At 36.3% G+C, this 22,413-nt stretch overlaps 1 protein-coding gene, 1 long non-coding RNA gene and 1 pseudogene across 2 annotated transcripts; 2 read left to right on the forward strand and 1 right to left on the reverse strand.

Moving 5' to 3' along the window:
- The first annotated feature begins 4,106 nt into the window (after positions 1-4,106).
- On the forward strand, positions 4,107-4,824 carry LOC117612497 (annotated as a pseudogene).
- A 7,287-nt stretch (positions 4,825-12,111) lies between these two features.
- LOC117612503 lies at positions 12,112-13,082 on the forward strand. The gene is made up of 2 exons (XR_004583413.1): positions 12,112-12,156; positions 12,263-13,082. It is a non-coding gene; the product is annotated as an uncharacterized LOC117612503 (long non-coding RNA).
- Positions 13,083-19,655: 6,573 nt separating this feature from the next.
- LOC117612502 (glucan endo-1,3-beta-glucosidase-like) lies at positions 19,656-21,283 on the reverse strand. The gene is made up of 2 exons (XM_034341186.1): positions 21,141-21,283; positions 19,656-20,722 (listed from the first exon to the last, which is right to left on the reverse strand). The coding sequence occupies exons 1-2, from the start codon at positions 21,235-21,237 to the stop codon at positions 19,770-19,772; spliced, it is 1,050 nt and encodes a 349-aa protein (XP_034197077.1). The 5' UTR covers positions 21,238-21,283; the 3' UTR covers positions 19,656-19,769.
- Between the last annotated feature and the right edge of the window lie 1,130 nt (positions 21,284-22,413).

Here is a 22,413-nt window from a genome sequence, read left to right on the forward strand (position 1 = left end):
AGGAGATTTTTCTCGGCAGCATGCAAAATAAAATATTCAAAAGCATAGAACAGCTTATAACTGAAATTGAATTGTTTAAAATTTATTTATAAAAATAAAGAGTCCACTCACTGGTAGTCCGTGCTCGTTGGACCTCTTGAATGTCCCTCCTGCGGGTCAACTGGTGCCCGGGTGCCTTACTCGACAAATTTGGAGAAGAATTGAGGGAGAACGAGCGGGTTGAAGTTTTGGAAACACCAGCGTATTTTTTCACAGATTCCGTCGACTGGTGAGCTGCTCGCGGTGGGAGTGGGCTGAGGCGTGACGGCGGGGTCGGGCCGATCAGGTTGGTGCCGGTGCCGTGGCCTGTGGTGGCCGGAGCTGGTAGCGGTGCAAAAACTGGACAGAGGCGCGGTGCGCTCGCGACTAGAGAGAGAGAGAAAGAGAGAGTGAGAGAAACTGAGGGAGAAGAGAGAGAAGTGAGGTTTTAAAAATCTGATTTTTCCAAATTACCGTTTTGCCCCTCGGAGTATTTTAACCGTATTTCCTTCGTTAAAGCTCCGATTCTAGCCCACTTCGTGTCTACGAACTCGTTTCGTCGTGCTCAACGCAACGGTGTATGTGAAATTGTCAAATTCCTTATCAGTCAAAAAGTCAACCTTTCGTTAATAAATTCTTCCAAGGGCAAAATTGTCTTTTCCTCTTAATAAATTACTGATTAAATATTAATTTAGGTTTGGATTATTACATCGTGCATACTAGAAATAAACTGGTTCATGAAAATATTGTTGAGTCTCTGGTTATGTTGGTGACAAAGCTAGGAATTTGTTTGATGAGTGCGGAAGTTTTAAGCTAAATATTGATGGGGTTTTCATTCGGAGAGGTGGTGTGGGTATGGTCATTCGTAATGACAAAGGGGAAATTATTTGTCAATTGGAAAAAGAGAGGAGGAACTTGCATAAGATGGCAATCTCATTGATGAAGTCAAGGGGTGTTTCACTTGTTTCAGAAGATTTCTCTCTCTTATAAACAAAAACATTAAAGAGCTAATCAGGCACCAAAAATCCCCCACAATGGGTTCCTCTAACCCTAGCCTCAAGAGAAGAAGCAATTGTGTCAGGCCCCGGGATGGATCTACGTCCATGCTAACATGGGTTATAGCCCGGGAGAGTTGATGTGATCCCACCCACATAAAATGTCCTTTTTTTTCTTTAGTTAATTAATATTTATTACTCAGCACTTTTCAAAAAAGACACATTCCTAGAGAACATCCTTTAAGGCTCGTTTGGTACACCGTATTAGACTTTGGATATGAATAAATAGTCTATGTCAGGTGTTTGGTGTCAACTTGTATTATTTAATTACCCGACTATTTTATACGGGTTGGGCTTTTAATTCTCTCATTACCTGACTAACTAATACAACCCACACACCTCGGTTTAGATAATACACACTTAATTATATGGCTAGGGAAAAAGAACACGCGTTCTACGAAAAAAATCAGACGCTCTTGTCATCTTCTTCTCCCTAGGGTTCTTCTCTACTATCTTCTCCACAAGTTATTTTCTTCACTCTTCTCAAGGTATCCATCTCTCACTCTCTCTCTTTTTCATACTCTCTCCAATATGCGTCTTCTTGCTTCTTCTCTATTCTTTATATATTTAAATTTTTTATTAAATTTTTGTGGAAATTAGGTTATAAATTTTTCTTTTTTGACCTTTTTTTTAATCGAATGTTTTCTTTGTATGTGATATAGTGATTGATGTTGTGGGAATATTTAGATTGTTGGTATTAAACAGAGTAGTGCTAGTTTTCGTCCAAAAACAAACAACTGTGCTAGTGTTGGTAGTTTAGTTGAATACATACATCCCTCATTCAGGTTCGTACAAATCCACTTCAATAAAACTTCGGGTTAAATTGTTGCCAGGCTTTTGTATAAGTTTCGTCTCAAAAAAAAGAAAAATATTTTTTTGAAGTTAATTCTAACATCAATTTTGATAGAGTCTTACCCATATTTGATGAAACGCATTTGAACCATCAAGTAATAACTAAGATTGTGAATTGTAAAAAGAAAAGGAAAAGAGAAAATTTATCAATCATGAAAATGGTCCTAGAACGTCAAGTCATTTTTTATATATAAATTTTGGCTACTTCTTCTCATTTTTATTTTCCAAGTTGGTTTGGATGGATTAAAATGACTCAGTTTTCTTTTTCTTCTTTTGTAATGGATAATAAATGTTTTCAATTTTTTTCCTTTCATGGAGAAGTTTATCATTTAATTGACTTTAAAATTCATACTTTAATGAAATTCACTCATACCATCAAGTTTTCTAGATTTGTATGTAAGATAAATTTAGGCCACCCCATTTTCAAATCCTAGATCTGTCCCTGGTCAGGCCCAGTCATTCCCTCACAAAGTTAGAGTCCATGTTGCACAGACACGGGTACGAGGATACGGGAACGCGACACAGGGACACGGAGACACGAAGAATCTCAAAAAATTAGGACACGGGTACGGCTAGGACACGGCAATTAAAATAATAATTTATTCTCAATACTTCAATGTCACATAATTCCATAAAACAAAACAAATAACTCATGTCCATCATCCATACATAATAATTAATAGACCACAAAATAAAATATAAATGATCTAACTCTCAATCTTCTTCAAGCATCTATGTCTTCATTGTTGTTGTTATTATTTGTTGTGTTTCTCTTTAAAAAAAAAAAAAGAAAGAATTGTCACCTCACCACCAAATCCAACTCTTCTATTGCTATGGAGGGAGATAAGAAAAGAAAATAGAGAATATAAATAAATGCATTTGAAGGGGAGGAGAAGAGCTGTGACGGAGGAAATGAACTTTGGCAGCAGAAAAAGTGAGATTTAGGTTTAAAAAAGTCTTTTTCCACTTTTTAGCTCCTAAGTTTAAAATTATTTCAAATCAGTCCACCAAAGTTTCAAACATCACGTTTAGACCCCAGATTTTACTTTAAAATTTTCAAACTGGTCCCTGTCTTGGTCTTGACAGTGTCGTAGCTGTGTCTTGACCATGTCAGAGCCGTGTCTTGACCGTGTCCCAACTGTTGACCATGTCCAATGCGTGTCGGAGCCGTGTCGGCATGTCGGCGTGTCCGACACTTCAACACTCCGACACTCCAGCAGTTTGAAGTGTCTGTGCAACATAGGTTAAAGTGCAACTCTTCCTTTCCTTACCTTACATATAACCATATACTCAACACATAAAGGTTGGTTTTTTCCAGCTATCTAATATCTTTCGATAAATCGAAAATCTCCATTCTTATACGCATCAATTACAACTATCAAAAATTTTAATTAAAGAAAATTTGAAAACCTCACAAAAAACTGACCAAAAATATTTCATTTTTGTATATATATAATTTCAGCCATATCAAAATCTGAACAACTCATATGAAAACTGTTGACCGGCAAAAAAGAGAAACAACGGCAAGTTGAGGGGTCGAGGAGATTAGAGAGGTCTTCAATCCATTAGCATTTCCGTAGCTTCAAATACTATTTTGTGTTTTATTAATTTAGGTTACAACTTACAAGTAGTAAAAACACACCGAAAATAAAATATAATTTCTTTATTATAGCAGGCGTTTGTTCATGCATGTATATATCTATACGATCCTTATGGTTTAATTTTCAAATAATCTAAAATCATATCTTCATCTAAGAAAAATTTCAAAACACAATTCGGTTAAAGGAGACACATACGTAAAACACTAATCCATTAAAATTAAAGTAATTATTTTCTATGGATAAGGATAAAATAAAAGTTCGAAATATTTACCAAAATTAAAAACATGCATATACATATTGGTGAAAAATGGAAACTTATTTTATTTTTGGTGGAAATAGTTTCCATATTTCATGGAAAATATATAATTATCTGCAATAAAAGACACTGAGCTTAATTATCCCAATCCATGTTACATGTCAAGTCATGACTGGTCCATAAAATCATTACCCAAATAATTCGGAAACTGATGATGAGCTTGGGTTGCAAGAAATTCAACCCTAATTACCACTATAAATACAACCTAAACTTGATCACCATAATCACAATCATTACTTCCTCTATCATCACTCTACAACAAGTATGGGTGGCTATTATCAAGTTCCAGTGGGCTACAAGTTCAGACCTTCAGAAGAAAAACTATTTCTTCACTACCTTCTCCCCAGACTGAACGGAGAGGACTATCCCAAAGGCGTTGTTCCTGACTGCGATCTCTACGGTACAAAAGAACCATGGGAAATATGGAGAGATTTCCACCACTCATCACCAGATGATCAAGAAAACATCTACGTCTTCACCACACTCAAGAAGAAGACTCCAAACGGCTCTCGTTTCTGCCGAACAGTTGGTGCTGCCAGTACCGGAGTTTGGAAAGGAGAAGACTAGGGAAAGAAAATACGTGCTTGTGGGCGTGTTGTTGGCATTAGAAAAAGATTTCGGTACATGAACCCTGGCTTGCCCCATGATGACCGTTGGATCATGCTTGAGTTCCAGCTTGATGAATTTCTACTGCAAGTGCCAAACAAAGACACAATTGTTCTTTGTCTTGTTAGAAAGAAAGAAACATCGGCAAAAGCAAGTTAGAAGAACGACAAAATCATGAAGACGTGCCTCCCCGTGGAGAAATCCAAGCCCAGCATATGCATGATGATCAGCAGCAGCATATTGGCCCAAGTACTTATGATCAACTTAGGGTTTAGGAAGATTACCTTATGAACGATGTGGAGGGTGAACATGACATGGTTAATCCAACTTTGCTTGCACAGTACCATCAGCAGGAGCATCTTGGCACAAGTACTGATGATCAACTAGTTAGGTTTTTAGAGGATTACGTTGTGAACGATGTCGAGCAAAATTAATTCCTTTTTTGTAATTCCTCCTTATTTGGAATAATATTTCGTACAAATTGTTGACATTTTTTTTTAATTTGGTTAGAAAAGTTTGTAGTTGAACATGCATACATGTCCATAAATAATTAAATAATTTGGGAGCAGTTAATATTCGCCTAAACGTGCGTATTAGTTCTTTTAATTAATGTATTTTTATATAGTAGTTAGGTTAAGCAATACTCTCTATATATTATATATACATGTGGTTGTCTGTATATAATATGTTTGATTTGATTGGGAACAATGATACAAGTTTGCATGAGTACCACATAACTAGGCAGCCTGATACAATATGGGTTGGAATAATTTTCTTAACAAAAAAAAATGATGAACAAATGCAGGGGAAAAAAAATAATTGTTGTTTGTATTCTTAGGGAAGAATAACAAATTAATCAGAGAAAAGAAAATTATTAGAAAGAAGATTATGAAGAGAACGCAGGCAATAACGGACCCATGAATTTTTTATTTGGAAATTTTATAACCAGGAAGTGTTGGGCTAATTAATATTATATATGGTAGGATTATGTTTTTTTTTTTTTTTTTTCTAGTAACAACATGGGTTAAGTTTGTACCACATGGTCCAGCGTATACACCACTCGAATAATGTTTGAACTCTTCTGCTTATGCATCAATATATACTCAAACTGGCTGGTTTGCAACAACCTGCAATAGAGCACTTTCGTTGTTTTTAAGCAGTTGCTCATAACCCAATTACGGTTATAGCACCAGAGAAAGAATTCAAATCAACCATGCAACCGCCACCATCTACAGCCTTATAAGGGTAGCCATCTTCAGTTGACAGGCTTCTGTTGCTTTGGATCATGAATTCAAGGGCTTTGTCCACATAACCACCACGACAGCCATCACAACTTCAGTACTAGTTCCATAATCATAATCTCTTGTTCTGATAGCAAAATTAAGTTTCATGTTTTGAGATAGTTAAGGCCTTCTACGGTTGCCACCGATCGCATAACGCGTCGCAAATTGTATAAGTTATCGTATCGCATAAGCATCAACGTGTTGTCGCGTAAGCTATTTGGGAATATGAATAATATAGCTTTAAAGAAATTAACACAGAATATTTACAATCAATTTGGCCATAAAAAATGTCTAATTATCATTCAATAACAATAGTCAAACATACAAAAAGAGATGGTCCATAAAATTCTTAAATTCAAATAGAAATTCAAACACAATAATGTTGATCTTGGGCAAAGAACTTTGAGCCTTGTAATATCCCGGTGCATAATTTAACACAAAAACAACATCTTAAATAATTTCCCCCCTCATCTTTTTGCCCACTTCCAAGAAAAATCCTTCATCACTATAAATTGCTACAATAACCAATCTCACTCTCTCGCATATTCAGACATAAATAACATAATATCAAGATACGTATATAAAATATCACCGAAAAGTGCTAATCAATTTGATAAAATACAAGCAGTTGGCATTTGGAGGTTGACGACAGCTGGGTTGATGCTAGAGTTGGAAGAGATTGAGAAGAATAAGATGAATGCGGAGCTGGAACAAGCATAAGGAAGAAGAGGAGGTTGCGATATGACTCTAGGTTTTGGGTTTTATTTTAGGGAGCTTTAGTAATACACCCAAAATAGGAGCTAAAATTATAAATAAAAAAAACCCTATATGAAATTCAATTTAGAAACATACCCAAAAGCCATTTATTACATATGAAATAAGTGTTGAAGTTACTATAAATTACATATTTGCCATTGATTAACTTAAAACACGCCCAACACAACAAAACTATAAAAAAAAACCCAAAACAAGCTCAGCAAACCCGAATACATTGTTAATACTATGTCATAAAAGTATAGTGTTAATACCATTCCATAGAAGTACATTGTTAATACAATTCCATAGAAAAACATTGCTAATACCATTTCATAGAAGTACATTGTTTATATTATGTCATAGAACTATCTTGTTATTACTATGTTATAGAACCATCTTCAGTCCTTTCCAAAGGCATAAACTTTCTCAGCATTGTCTTGCCAGCCCCAGCTTCGAAGAATACTAGTAATAACAAGATACCTCTACAAGAAAGAAAAAAAAAAATACACTGTTAATACTACGTCATAAAAGTACATTGTTAATATTATGTCATAGAAGCATCTTCCTAGTAAAAATCATATTCTGCATATCATAAACTTTAAGTGAATGATATGGAGTTGTACACTTTTATCCTACCTATTATGCAAATAAAATGATGTAGTTGTTAACTTCCAAATAATCCTTGTGATACTGATGGCTTTCCAATTTGAGCATTAGGTGCCAAATAATCCTCGTGCGATTATTCCCTTTTCATTCTCCATTTTTTTCAAGGCAGCACCTGTAAATTAACATGCAAACTTGAAAACCTCCAAAACAAAAAATGATAAGCTTCAATGCGCTTACTAGAACTAAAACATTGAATAGGAACATTGCACAACATTCCACATGATCTGTTATCATTCAAGAATTTATATACAAGACCAAATCATATGTGTGCCACATTAAAAAGAAAATAAATTTAACTGTAACAAAAACAGAAAATAGGTGAGCACCATAGTAAGATTAATGCATTACATGTTCCCATCCACGCCTTACGAATTGCGTCTCTATTGTTTTTGCGACCAAAGGTAAAAATTCCGATCACCACTAGTGGCCTTCTCTTATAATCAGTTCCATTAATCTCTATGGAGCGCATTGAAGCAAAACCCTCCTGTCTAGCTGCAGCCAACTCCATCTCAAGAGTTGATAATTTCTTATGTTGTTCCCTAGCAACTGAAAGCCCACATCAGAACCATAGATTCATATGTAAACTAAGAATCATAAATAAAAAAACTCCATCAGAAATCTTCAATTAAACCTGTTGATGCGAAAAAGTGGTTTGACACGTGGTTCGCCCAACTTAGTGATATTGTGTCTTCGGAAGGTAGTTAGTCTTCGGAAGATCAAGTTCCTTACCAAAAGGAGCGTTACGATTGGGTTATGGTGCGATGGCGATGCGGCGAGAAAATATCGATGTGTCAATGCGGATTTAGTAAGGTGAACTACAGTCAAGCGATGCCTGGGTGACCGTTACTGTCCCACCAGCCTTTTGGGAATAGGGGTCTCCTTATATAGGCCTGGGGAGGCGTGCATTATGTTCATATTTCCGATGTGGGACTGTGGGAGCTGGTCTAGAGCATGACGCGTGTCCTAGGTCAAAAGTGTCAGGAAGTGTAGGATTCGGTAGGGGATATGCCGAAGGGCCTCTGATGTCAAGTTGTCGTTTCCGTCCACGTGTCAGGTGGTCGTGGTGGATTAATATATAAAAACCATATAACAAATTACTACATCTTACATGCAGGCTATGATTTTCAATGTATCATCCACTGATATAACAGATCGCCCCTAAAGAATCACAAAAAACAGTTACCAGTGGTAAACTCAATTAGTCCTGAGTAATTCAACTATCTATTCAAGTATACACAAAGTAATGTCAATAGCTATTTTCAACCAAAAGATTAGCAGCGTACAACTCAAACTCAGCCCAAAAATCCTTTCCCCTTTTTTGAACTTCTGCAAATGTTGCACAACAGGAATCTATGACTATCTGCATTACAAAAGAGTCAAGGAAGAGAAATTTCTTTGGTATTCAACAAGATCAACAACTATCAAATGTAATGGTCCAATTTGAAGGCAAGGTATATTTAATGGAATTCATAGGACTATCACCAATGCAAACAATGACCAACAAACTCAATTACTGATATTTACAGTGAAAAATGCAAAGCTACAATTCTTTCACGAGCACTAATGATTTACAGTCCCTTGACTTGAAACACAAATTACTCAAAAACATTATTTACCAAAAAGAAAGATCATGAAAACAAACCTCTGTCCCAACTTTAAAACGAAAGGAAGGATCAGCTAGCATACGATTTCTTAGCATAGAGCAGTACTTCATCAAAAACCCAGTGGCCAAATTGACCCATGAAATTCAAATATATATGTATATATATAAATTAGAAACCCAATAAGCAACTTAGCAAAAACCCAGTGGCCAAATTGACCCATGAAATTCAAATATATATGTATATATATAAATTAGAAACCCAATAAGCAACTTAGCAAAAACCATATATCTGAAGATTTTTCAATAGAAATGGAGACCAACAAACAAACCCTAATTGGACAATACTAGAAAAAAAAAAAAAAAAAAAAAAAAACCATGAATATGGAGCTCAAACCTGATTATACTTTGAAAGCTAATTAATCAACAACATCATTTCCAACAAGTGCCTCTCCAACAAACAAGACAAGATCTGGATTATTAAGATTGACTAGCTTTGATAGTGCCTTCATTAATGGTTCATTATCCTGAAAGACATAATACAATATATTTTCACATTAAAAATATATATATACAGCAGCAAAAACAGGCTAGATAACTTATAGGTCTCAACACGTTGAAAAAGGAATTTTAACAAGTAAACAACATTATTATCCTTTTGTAATAGCAAAAGCAGTGGTAAGACTGAAACAAAAATTGCTAACTAATAGTAGCTTAGCATGTACATCATACAAACAGTAAATGTTTATGTAGATACTCAACCATTCTACTAACACTATGCCAAAATTCACTTTAGGCAACATGAAATCAATGCTATTAGTCTCTTAAACTTCAGTTTTATAAAAATCGAGGCCATAGGAGTATAAAGACATCACAACCAATATTGAGCAATCTGAACCGATGCCTTTATATGGAAATAGCATCAATCAATATTTGAATTGATGCCATATATCTTTCATGTGTTTTTTTTTTTTTTTTTTTGTAAAGTAAAAGTTTCAATGACCGATGCGTTATACCCAAGTCAACTCTCCCAAAAAAATTTCATCCTTTTCCGTCAAAAAATTTCACCTTTTCCCTTAAAAAATTTCAAAAAGTCTGAAACCTAACTCACCCAGGTCAACTCCCCCAAAAAAATTTCTTCTCTCTCTCTCCTCTCCCTGTCAAAAATCCCAAAGTTCGTCTCTCTGCTCTTAACTCTCAAAAAGAAAAAATCGCGAGATAACAACTGCCTGCTGCCGCTACTAGACTCAAAAACGAGAGAAGAATCAACTTGACCGGTGGAGGGGTAAGTCTGAGTCAGCAGCCAAACACAAAAAAGTCGTCAGACGTAGGAGAACCTGATTCGAGTGCAGCCAGGGACAGCGAAAGAAAGAGGCTGAGGTTGATTTCTGACCATAGACTTTGGCCAGCAAAACAAAGCCACCGCTTCAAGGTAGGAGAATCTTAACTCATTACTAGCAACAATAAAAAGATTAATATTTCTCAAACTCGATCCTTTCGTCTCTCTCTTTCTGTGTTCATAGTGGATACAAAATACCCAGATTCTTTTTTAATGTTATAAATTTTTTTTTTTTCAATTCAATAAAAAAAAAAAAACTTCGGTGGCGGAGCCACCATGGGGTCAAGCGACCCCTTGACAGCCATGAAAGTGGCTCTGTAGAGCCTGGTGTGATAAAAAAATACCCATTTCTTTTTTAATGTTTTAATTTATTTTTTTTCAATTCAATTTTTAAAAAAATCGGTGGCGGAGCCACCATGGGGTCAACCGACCCCTTGGCAGCCATGAAAGTGGCTGTGTAGGCCTGGTCTGCTGCTGGTGTGACCCCTTGGACTTGCCCACCAGCTGTTCGATGGGATGCTCCAAAGAGCTTCCCCATGTTTCAGAAGAGAGCAACTCTTTTGCATATGTTTCCTCAAATGTATGTGCATATGTTTCAGAAGAGAGCAACTCTTACTGGTTTTGGACTTTGATGAGCAATAACTCTGTTGGGCTAGTTAAAGGATCACTTGGTTGTATACAAGTATGTGACTGTAAATATGATAACTAATCAATGAAATGCCATTTTCTTCTTCATTTGTGTTTATGGAAGAGCATTACCTCTTAATATCATTTTATCTAGGGTGAGAGATGTGTTGTGATGATCAGTATATGCAGTTCAAATAGATTGTTTTTTTATTATAAAGAGAATATATAGTTTTATTCTTTAATCTATATTTGCATGTGTTGTTACAACTGCTTATATAAGAGACTGGCCAACTCTTTCCTTCCATTGATTCATTCCCTTGTAATTTGGTTTCCTTTTGAAACTTTCATATTTTGGAACTTTTGGATATCATATATGATTTGGGCGTGCCAAAGTTGAAATTTTTTGGATCATAATTTCATATCCATCCAAAAAATTTCCCTTTAACCTGGACCTATCAACTACTCTGTACTCAAATTATCCTTTTTTTCCTTTTTTCAAACAGTTATATTCTGGTGTTATTTTTTTTCCCAACTATAAATCACCAATGGCTAGTAGGGGCAATTGCTCCTAATGGACCATTTTCCTAGCTCTCTTGATTTCCCCATTTGTGTTTCCCGACATTTGATCCGATTGGTGCCAGTCCTCGATCAAGCAAGCTTTCAATAGTAGCACGAACTTTTTCAATTATAGTTGGCCCAGACTTCCTTGCATCCAGATTTGCATTCATTACAATCTGGTCAACTCCCTGTTTGATCAAGCTTTCATCAATGCAAGCATGAATGAGACTCTTAAATGTATGCACTGCTGCGTGTATGGCCTCTTCATGCTCAGATGCCAATACATCTGCCAAACTCCAAGAAAAAACACAACAGTAAATTTTGAGTCTTGCTTTCTAGAATGGAAGAGGTACAAACAGGAAATCAGGGGGAGATTTTTTATTATTTTTTTAAATGTATCAGAAGTTAGTGCTGTGGTTCTCTGTGTCGGGTGTGTGTGTATGTTTGTGCATGTATGTGCCTTTGTATATATGTATCTCATGTGTGCAATTTGTGTTGCAGGTTCGAGCTACTCCTGGGCATACATTAGGTTGTGTTACCTATGTTACAGGAGATGGGCCTAATCAGCCCCAACCAAGGATGGCTTTCACTGGAGATGCTTTACTCATACGGGGTTGTGGGAGAACTAATTTTCAGGAATAGTACCTTCAACTTTTGGAACTCTTTATAATTTACCTTTTTGTGACAAATTCTGCTGTTTTCAATCAAAAGACAAGGAAAGCAAAAATTGAAAAACTAGCAACAGTTTGCCATTAGAAGAGTTGGCTTGTTCTTAAAACATGACTGTTAAGGGGATTTATCAAGTTCCCGTGTTTGATTTCTCTAATCTGTTTGCAGGGTGGCAGTTCACATCAACTGTACAAGTCAGTTCATTCATAGGTAAGAACATGCTGAGCTAGCATACCTTTGATACCATAGGAAAGAAATGAGTTCAAACATGGCTTTATGTTAAAAGGCCACTTATTCTTTTGTACTTACAATCCAGATTTTCACATTGCCAAAGAATACGTTGATCTATCCTGCTCATGATTACAAGGGATTCACTGTATGGGACTCTCTATTGTCTATTTCTTCTGTACCCTGTATACCGAGGCAGCTTCTTTTGCCACACATTTGCTTGAGATGCAGCTTAGCACCGTTGGGGAGGAGATGCTTTATAATCCTCGACTCACAAAAGATGAGGTATATATTTCGTGGTTCCAAAAGTGTTAACCCTTGTAGTTGCTAAATTTAATGTTCTTCAGGAAGATGATACTGATACTATCTGGTTGACAAGTGGATGTCAAGATTTTGTATATCTACATATATCTTGGGTCAACAAATGTTTGACTAAGATGTCTTAGCATGATTTTGACCTGGGCAATATTAGTGTGAAGGAGCCTCTGCCTAAAAGCAACCACCTAATTTACCAAGAATAGTTAGTACCGGTGTTACACAGATGTAAAAGAATGCAGAATTTTAAGGGAAAGTAGTGAGAAATAGATTTTTCTTTTATGTGAGATACTAGCTGAATAAATTAGTAGTCACTGTAAAGAGTCTTGACCATATGCGCTGCATAGATGCACTTTTATTTTTCATTTATCATGTGAGTATTTTAACACTTCTTCCCTATATGTATCAAACTAGTTTAATTTTGAACTCTTTTTTACAGGAAGCATTTCAAAATATCATGGAAAGTAAGTAAAACTATCTAGCATCCAATTTTTTTTAGAAGTAACCAAGTCTAGTTTGATCTTTCATTTCATTGAGTATATGATAATTCCAACCATTTCAGGTTTGAGTTAAGAAAAATGATGTTTCTTAGACCCAGAAGGCTTTATTGTTGGAGTTGGCTCAATGGGTTTATTCTTGCGCTTCCAAAGAAAAAAAAAAACTAAAATACTAAAATACCAAAAACTAAAAACTACTAAACTACTAAAATACTAAATTGCTAAAATCAAGAGGAAAGATAACACTGCCTGCCTAGCCATTGAATTAAGAAGAAATGCTAGCTGTTCTTGTCCAGCTCTCTACCCCATCACATGATCATTTAATTGCTAGTTGAAACATGAAGTGGGATCCATTTAATGACCTCTTGTTATCTAATTAGATTGGTTGACAAATTAGATTTTCTTGTTCACCATTATGATATCATAAATTTGCATATTGGTTAATTTGAAGTGACAACATATCTTACCAAATTTAGTATTTTACACTTTTTAATCTTATGTTCATATTACACACTGTTTGTATAATATATAGACAAGTATGAATATATTTAAATTATTGTTTATATAATTTTTTTCTTTATGAGCTAATGGCAACACAACATGACTTGGAAATGATGCCTTTTTGATATACTAAGATGGTAACCAAGTGTGATGTGAAACACACAAAATACCTACACTTTCCTTACATAAGTGATGACTATTGTTCATAACAACTTCAGTTTTTCAAAAACAACTAAAGTTTAAAGATAAAAACAACCACCAGACAACTATGATCACTGATGCCTAAAACTAGAAGTAACATCAGCATTTATATAACAACCAACACTATTGGAGGCTTTTCACGTCTGCAAAATAGAAAAAGCAATGACGTATAACATAATTCGTGTTGAGGCCCAAAAAATTCAAAGTTGGGCCTAAATAAATTCTTGGCCCAGTGATATACCTCATTAAGAAAAGACTCGGTTCAAAGCATGCAAAATTCGTCATGCACGTTTTTACGGAGCCACGACCACGTGCTATGTCAAATAAATATGTAATTTATCACGCTAAGAATTAAAATAAGCCTATAAAAGGCACCTAGCTCTACAAGCCCATGCTAATTATCCCATCAAGCATAATATTCCTTTTCAAAGATGATAAAATTCAAGCACGTCAAGTGACATGCAATGCCAAGTAGAAAATCATTATTTTACACCTAGTCACGCTAAAAGCTTAAGTGGGCCCAAGTCACGCAAATGTCCGGGGCTTGCTTGAGTGGGTTGTGGTATGGCTGGTAACGAGCTTTTATGAGGCCCATTGATAAGTTGAGAGGAAGTTTTGGGCTGCTTGGGAGCTCCAAAACTCAAGCCCATAACTTCAGCCCAAATATGTGGGTAAACATAAAAGAAAGAAAAAAACCCAACACTTTAGGAAAAATTAGCTAATCATCTCAATAAAATAGCCCATCATTTAAGGAAATTAGCCAATTCCCCTAATAACCTATTACTTTAGCAAAAGCCCAAGCAGCCAAGAAAATATCCATAGTCAGCACTTAGCTAGAAACGTGAACCACGATGAAAGCCAAAGTGTTATGTCAGTGAGCTGGTAGGAGGCTCCAGCACATGGGCTAAGAACGAACACTAAGGTGGAACACGCAAAGCACCATGGGATATTAGCTTGCGTAGGTTGCTAGGAGCCAAGGCACCCTTCAAATCAGTGTACATACCCATTTCTTTCCCCTCATCAGATCTAGTCATGGAAGAGGGGAGAAAAGAAGGAAGAAAGATGGCTGAAAATGGGATTCCGTCACTAGAACAGCTGCGGGAAAAGCCTAGAGCTCCCCAAACCCTGTTTTTGTACGATTGGGTAGAGAGAATTTCACCAAATAAGATGAGTCAAAGGAAGAGAAGAGAAAGGAGAGGAAAGACTTGGTCAAATTGGATAGAAGCCATTAGCGTTTCTTGGGAATGAGAAGCTTCCAACGGCTATAAAAAAAGGTACCTCCTACCCATTAAACTCAACTAGAGCAGTCGAGCAAGCTTATTCTCTAATTGCTAACATCAAGCCCAAGTGCCTCACCTTCTATCTCATTCTTTTTTTATCCTAAGCAACACACATCTGGAGAGCAAGCTTTATCTCTCACCTCTGAAACCTCTGCAATTTTCGAGCCCCATCCTTCCATCTCTCCTCGTTTTTCCTTTTGGTAAACTGTTCCAAAGCTTGACAGAGTTTTCGTCGAGCTGTCGGAAACTACTCAACACACCGAATATACCCCCCTTATATATATATATATATATATATCTCTCTCTCTCTCTTCAACAAACCCTTTTAGAATCCCTTCCCCTTTTCCTTAGAACCCGTCTTTCACAAGAATTCAAAGCTCTCTCTGTTTATGCTAAACTCATGATTGTTTTGCTCCATGCCACAAGCCTCTCATGCCAAGCTAAGAATCTACCTATAAGCAGTTGTTGTTTTTGCTGGTGAAGATAACCAAGATGCTTCCTAAGGCTCAGCTACCCTTTCGAAGCATTCTTGGGGTCTGATCTTCGAACTCAGACACAGGGGGTAATTTCACATGTTTCTCTTTTCGGCAACCTAAACTCATTCGTCAGGCTGCTGGAATAAAAAGACCCCTACAATTCCCAGCAACACTATTTGTTTCTGCAATGTTGTAATTGATATGCATCATTATAATACATACCACTGATGCTGTAATACCTTTTTAGTCTCCTCCCTTTTGAAACTACTGATGCTGTTTCAGGCTTAGGCATTAGAGGTAAACGTTTTTTTGGCACACGAAAATCATTTAAGCATCGGATTTTACCAAATATCCAATGTTGTAACTATAAAAAGGCCACGGATAATATCGTTGCATATTACATCGTAATGGGCAACAGGCTTGAATATCACGGTATTTATGGGTAATAGGCAACGAATTTTATCCGTTGCAAAAGGCCTTTTTTGGCATAGTGTAAGAACTAGAAACACAGTAACAGCCTTACAAATCGTATTAGAACTATCACAAATAAGCAAGTAATTTTCATTTTTTTAAATCAATTTATTTATCACAATTTGTAAAAGAAATGCAAAACTAAGGGAAACAACCATAGACATATTCAAATTAATCACAAAATCGCAAAGAAATTGCTCAACAAGCTTCGAATTTCGGCGATAATCAAACCGGATCATACCAATATGATTCGGCTAACCTTGAAATGGTCTTTTCGTTCTTCTTAAGCTCTTCCTTGTGAGCCTTCTCTCAGATTTGGTGCAGCATGTGGCCATGAGCGTCTGGATAAAATTACGGCTTAGAAGCTGTGGGTGTCCTGCTCATGAATCAAATGAAAGCCTGAGAAAATGACACTATTGAGGATTGAAAATTCGAAATGGAGAAGAGAAATTGAAAGTGAAAGAAGCAACGAGGAAGACGACGAACCTAAGTCTTGGAAGAAGAATCGATAAGAGCGTTGCCTAGAGCATCAAAAGGATTGGCAGAAGAAGATGAGCCTGGAGCCGCACAAGCTGCTCCATGAGTCATGAGCGCATGCATCGCCATGGTCGGTGCTCTTCTTCTTCTTATTCCTCTTCAATCTACAACATAATTGTTATTAAATAAAAGATTTTTTAAAAACATAAAGTCGGTCGTTTCTCAAAATTGCAGAAGGGCAAAACCGTAATCCAATATAACTATTGAATTGAAAACATCGACAGCTGTCGATTTTTGGGTTTATTTTGAGTGTATTTATATACATTAAATAGTATAGGGTTTATTTATAGTTTTATGTCTAGGAATGGATATTTAATTAATTTTCTATTTATTTTATTTTAAGTAGAGGCATGAAACAATATCCAGATTTTTTTTTAAAAAAAGAAGCTCATTTAGCTATCGCGATAGCATACGCAATGGAGAAATGGCGTACGAGAAATTAGCTAAGCGCCATGGATGACCGTGACATAGAAAAATAGGACTGCAACGCGGCATAGCTCGTGATGTGAGTCCGCGCTATTTAAAACATTGGTTGCCACTGTTGTAAACGCCTAACAACTCCCTATAACATCATGATATTTAGACAAAATCATAATTGGATAGAGAAATAAGTAATGTATGGTAAAATAAAAATAAAAATAAAAATAAAAATAAAAATTCATTATATTGAAAGTTGCCCAAATGTGTCGTCCAACTTCACAATTTGAAGAAGATATAATGATCTTATATTTATGGTAATTGTGGTTTCTAGATGATATGAGGGAATCTTCTTATCTTAAAGGGAGTGAAACTGGAATGTCTGCTTATCAGTCTGTAGATACACTAATGGAAGAAGGATTGAAGTTGGAGATTAAAGCTGATCAAGTGCCTGCTAATAAAGGGCATTATCAGAGGTTAATCAAAAGGCTGATGTACGTAGCTCACACAAGGCCTGATATTGCCTATGCGTTAAGTGTTATTAGTCAATTGATGCATAATCCTGGAGAAAAACATATGAATGCAATGATGAGAATCTTGAGCTATTTGAAAGCAGCTCTTGGAAAAGGAATTTTGCTCACAAAAGATGATAACTATTTGAAGATCGAAGGCTATACTGATGCTGATTGGGCTGGTGATGTGGGTTATAGAAGTTCCACGTCAGTATATTTTACATTTGTTGGTGGAAATCTTGTCACGTGGAGAAGTAAGAAACAAAATGTTGTTTCCCGTTCAAGTGCTGAAGCAGAATATAGGGGAATGGCCCTTGGAATTCAAGAATTGTTATGGTTAAAGTTATTGTTGACTGATTTGGGTTATCCACCAAAAGAACCTATGAAATTATAATGTGATAATAAGGCGGCGTGTGATATTGCACCCAATCCGGTATAGCATGATCAGACAAAGCATGTTGAAGTGGACAGGTTTTTTATCAAGGAGAAATTAGATTAAAAGATTGTGGAATCGCCTCAGGTACGTTCTGAAGATCAGTTAGCTGATATACTCACTAAGGCGGTTTCTAGTCGGATATTTGACAAGTATGTTTGCAAGTTGAGCATGTTCAATATTTATGCCCCAACTTGAGAGGGAGTGTTGAATTATTCTAATTATGTAATTATTGTAGTATTAGGATTCCTTACCAGAGAAGGATTCTTGATCCCATAATTGATGTAATTACTTTCCTGTAATTCCTGGTGTAAAATCACTATATATTGCCTTCTTGAGAGAAGAATATTTTTATTCTGATTATTCCCCCATAAAATTATGATTTTCAAGTGCACTAGGTGAGGAACAGGGGTCTAGCTAGAAAGATACAGCGCTGCCAAAATTCAATTTACTGCTCTATATTTTATAGCCATGCATAGCTTTTTGGTTGACATTAATACAGCGGTGTTTTAATGCAAGCTGGAAGAAAAGTTTGCAACTTTTTTTCTTTAATTGGGACCACCAGAGAGTAAGAAAGGAAGAAAATTCAAGTGATTTGAAATTGAATCAAAAAACGACTTTAAGAGAACCCAGTACTTGATTAGTGGACTTAATCTTGTATTTATTAAGTGCTGATTAGCCTTTGATTGGTATATTGTACAAAACCAAGCAATGCAAATGATTTTAGAGAAATACTCTTCATCAAGGTTGGCAGTTTTTTTGTGGGGAGGTGAGGTAGAGAACAATAGACAGAGATAGAGAGAGAGGGGGGGGGCGAGGGATGAGGACGTTGCGCATCGGAAAGAAGAGGTAGGGCTGGGTGGGTGGGGATGCCGTTGGGGGCTGGATGGGTTTAGGGTTGATACTTGAGGGGAGGGGAGAATGGTTGCTGGGTAAATTTTTTTTTTTGTTTGTTTGTTGGAATTGAAGAATTGTTTATTATTTATTTTGCCCACATGGAGTCCATCTCATTAAAAAACTGGGCCCATAAATTATAAAAGCACCCCTGCAACGTCATCAAATTTATAGAGTTTTGGATAGAATTGACAACATGGAGTAAAGTGAATCACCAAATCTTGGTCAAGCTAGGAAAGTGAGTCACTTTAAGTTTGAGAGGGCAAAGTGAAATTTGATCATAGTTTCAGGGAGTATTGGTGTAATTAAGCCTAAATTTTATAAACTTATTTTACAAACATATGATTGTAATATTTGTAGCCAAGTACATTCTATAAGGAATAATGGAGCTCTACTGCAATTCGAACTATTTATTTGTTAGCTCCTAATTGAAAGATCAACCCTCTAAAAATTCAATCAAATCGAAGATCTTTTAGTTATCTAATAATCAAATAAATATGCAAACAAAATATTTTCGATAAATATAATGAAAATATTCACGATAATCATTTTAATTGTACTGTTGAAGTTTATCTAATCAAGTTTATATTTGATATAAAAAAAAGGCTAAGCAATTCATGATTTAGGTAAATATTTTTAAGGATGATCCTTGACTGATCTAAAAAATGAAAGTTCAGATCATATGATTATATTGTGTAGTGGTCTAAAAGTAAAGTTGTAGTATTCATTTATTAACTTGTTAGCGCTTGGGGATGTCATCAATTAATAAGATTAAATTGTGAATGCAATCGAAAAAAGAAGTAGATTGTGTAATGATAGACTTGAAACAGAATGTTCACCAATAATATATGATCCTTTCATGAAATAAAGACCAGGAATCCCTTTGTATCACCTTCTTCATTTATTTTTGGTTTTTTATTTCAAAAACAACTTCACCAACATCAGAATTCATAACAATCTTGTGCATCTTATTATTTTATAGTATTAGAAGAACAGGGACAAGGCACTCTTATTCAGCTTAAATATTCTACATACTCAAGACAAATGATTGTGTCACTCCTCTAGCCAAAGGTCAGTTGGTACTTGGGCTGTTTGTTGGGGGAGAAAAGACCGAAGTGTCTCTCAACTTCAGCACCGTCCTTGATATTTTCATCAAACATGGCAAAAAGGTAAGTTTCTATAGCTTTTCCAGGCCTCTTTGGAGTCCCAGTAGTACCTTTCACATGGTTGATCAAATTCTGGTAGAATGTTTGTGCATTTTGAGTGGTTGCGGCATCACTGCCTTCGGATGGCCAACCACTCTCCGACACGACGATCTCCACGTTGGGAGCATTGGCTTTCTCGAGAGCCGAGTACTGAGCATCCAAAAGAGCATCAAACAGGTTTTGGTACTTTACACCGTCGGGTGTCGTGATCCCTTGTGAGGTGAATAAGGCATAGGCAATGTCTATTTGAGAAGGATTTTCAGTGTAGCTGACGTAAGGATACACATTGACAAGAAGAGGGGCCCCATTGCTGGCTAGGAAGTTGATAACTGGGGTTATGAATGACTTTGCAGCATCACTATATTTTCCAGCTGAAGGAGGGTAGGCATTGTCCACAAGGGTTGTGTCAATTGCTGTTGAGACTTTGATCTGGCCTTGCAGATTGGCTGCTACAATTGCATTATGAATGTTTTGGATGGCTGGGAGGAGATACTGGGCCTCTGGATCGGTGGGGTGTACTTCGTTCCCGACCGCAATGTATTTGAACTTGACGTCAGGCGAGTAGGCTTGTACATTCTTTTGGACCCAATCTGTTGCAGCAGCAGCATCAGTGAGGCCTTGAAGCTGGTTTTTGAGGATGGTCACGGTGAGTTCTATGTTGGAACCTTTAAGGGCTTGATAGGTTGGATCATTGGGTTCATAAATTCTCATTCTTCCAATGCCATTGCTTTTGTACAAGCCAACGACGTCTGATTCGGATGGTAAATTGTTGCCATTTCGTCCATAACAAACACCAACAGATTGTGCACCTGAAATACAAGCATCAAAGTTTCAGCTTGTGAAAGCATGATTGGCAACAAGAGAAAAAACTTGCTTGAAGAATATTTTAAAGGATGACAATTTTAATTTCATACATGAAATGACCAAAGAAATTACATACAACTCCAAATGCTTCTAATTCAGAATCTGGATAGAGAAGCAAGGGACAGGTAACTCAAGTGGTTAAGAGTAGTCACCCTTGCATCTGAGGTCCTATGTTCGAATCCCCCCTCCCCCAACATGGCTTGTATTTTAAAATAAAAACAAATAAAAATTGGATAGAGAAACCAGAAGTTTTCTGCATGGTAATATATCATAATTTCAGCTACATAATGAAACAGAATTACTTAATATATTTGCTTGATGCCATATACATATATATATAAATTCAGAAGCAGAAAGTGAGACCTGTTATTTGCAGGGCAGGCATCAACAATACAAGTAGCAACAATATGGAAGCCATAAGAGTTTTTGGAACTGTTCTAGCTTGTGTAGGGAAATCCATGAAGAAGAGGGAATTGTATAAATAACTTACTCTCTATTAACATACCCCTTGCACTATATATATATATATATGTACATATACACATCCCATATTCGCATATGTATAGGCGGTCGAGTTTAGAGGAGGTCCCAAGCTATCTAGCAATTAATAAGCAGTCACCAATTATCCCGTCAATCACTGCAGAAGTGTTGACTAATAATGACAATGACTTGCTGTTGAAGAAAAAAATTATGATAACAACAAGACCTGCCTGCCAGACACGTTTTGCCGAAAGAGTTCAAGTCAAATTGATCAACCAAATTGAAAATTAACAAGACTCGACAGACACACGTAAAGGAAAATGAGTTTCAAGCCATCCCAGTTCAAATTTCCCTTTTTTCTAGAGTAGATTAATAGCATGTGTACAAGCCCCTTGCCGGTAAATTAACCTTTGATTTATATGAAATCTGTCATATTGTATAAATATCCGTCATATTGATAAAAAAGGCTTTTCATAAGTATAGTTCACATATGTGTCACGGTAGCAAATTAATAGATATATTGACATAATTAAATGGCATGAAATTACTTGACGTGGGAGTTAATGTGGAGGCCCATTCCTGACCGAAAAAGAAGAAGACTAAAGCTGATAATTTTGTAAACCTCGAAGATGTTTTGTGATAAAAACCCCTTTCGCATATAAAATTTTTCATCTTGTACCCATGGCCCCTTGTATACGGTCCTTGATATTGTCTGCATTTCCAAATTTCGTTATTGAAAAGTCATTGGGTTCATACTCCTTCCTCTCCATCCAGTATGTGGTTGACTTAGAAGAAGCAAATGATCTGAAATTGCTAGGGGAAATCCACTATCCTAATGTTTGAAAGTCTGGAGCCTCTAGGATTTTAACACCTCTAAGCTTGAGGGATTGGGTCCAGTTAATTAATTAGTCAATTGAAATAAGCGGCCCATTTTCTGGCTGCAAGTCTAAAAACTGACCCAGTCAAATTGAAAAGATAGCAACAAGGATACAGGTGTTAGTAATAGCGACAGGGAGAGACTCGAAAATTCTGAGTCAAGGTGGTGGCTATTGAAAGAGTAGTATGCAAGTTTTCCTCCAGGGTTGCAATATCTTTATCTTTGATCTGAATTGATCTGAAATTGACAAGTCTATTAGCTATATACGCTTAAACTGGT

Source organism: Prunus dulcis, unplaced genomic scaffold, assembly GCF_902201215.1.
Source record: "Prunus dulcis unplaced genomic scaffold, ALMONDv2, whole genome shotgun sequence".
Lineage (NCBI taxonomy): Eukaryota > Viridiplantae > Streptophyta > Magnoliopsida > Rosales > Rosaceae > Prunus > Prunus dulcis.

Bases quoted from the DNA above. Each gene is read 5' to 3' on its own strand.
- LOC117612502 (XM_034341186.1), bottom strand. From the start codon at position 21,237: ATGGATTTCCCTACACAAGCTAGAACAGTTCCAAAAACTCTTATGGCT. The intron at 20,723-21,140 runs GTCTCACTTTCT...CTTGTATTTCAG, and splicing joins GCCTGCCCTGCAAATAACAG to GTGCACAATCTGTTGGTGTT.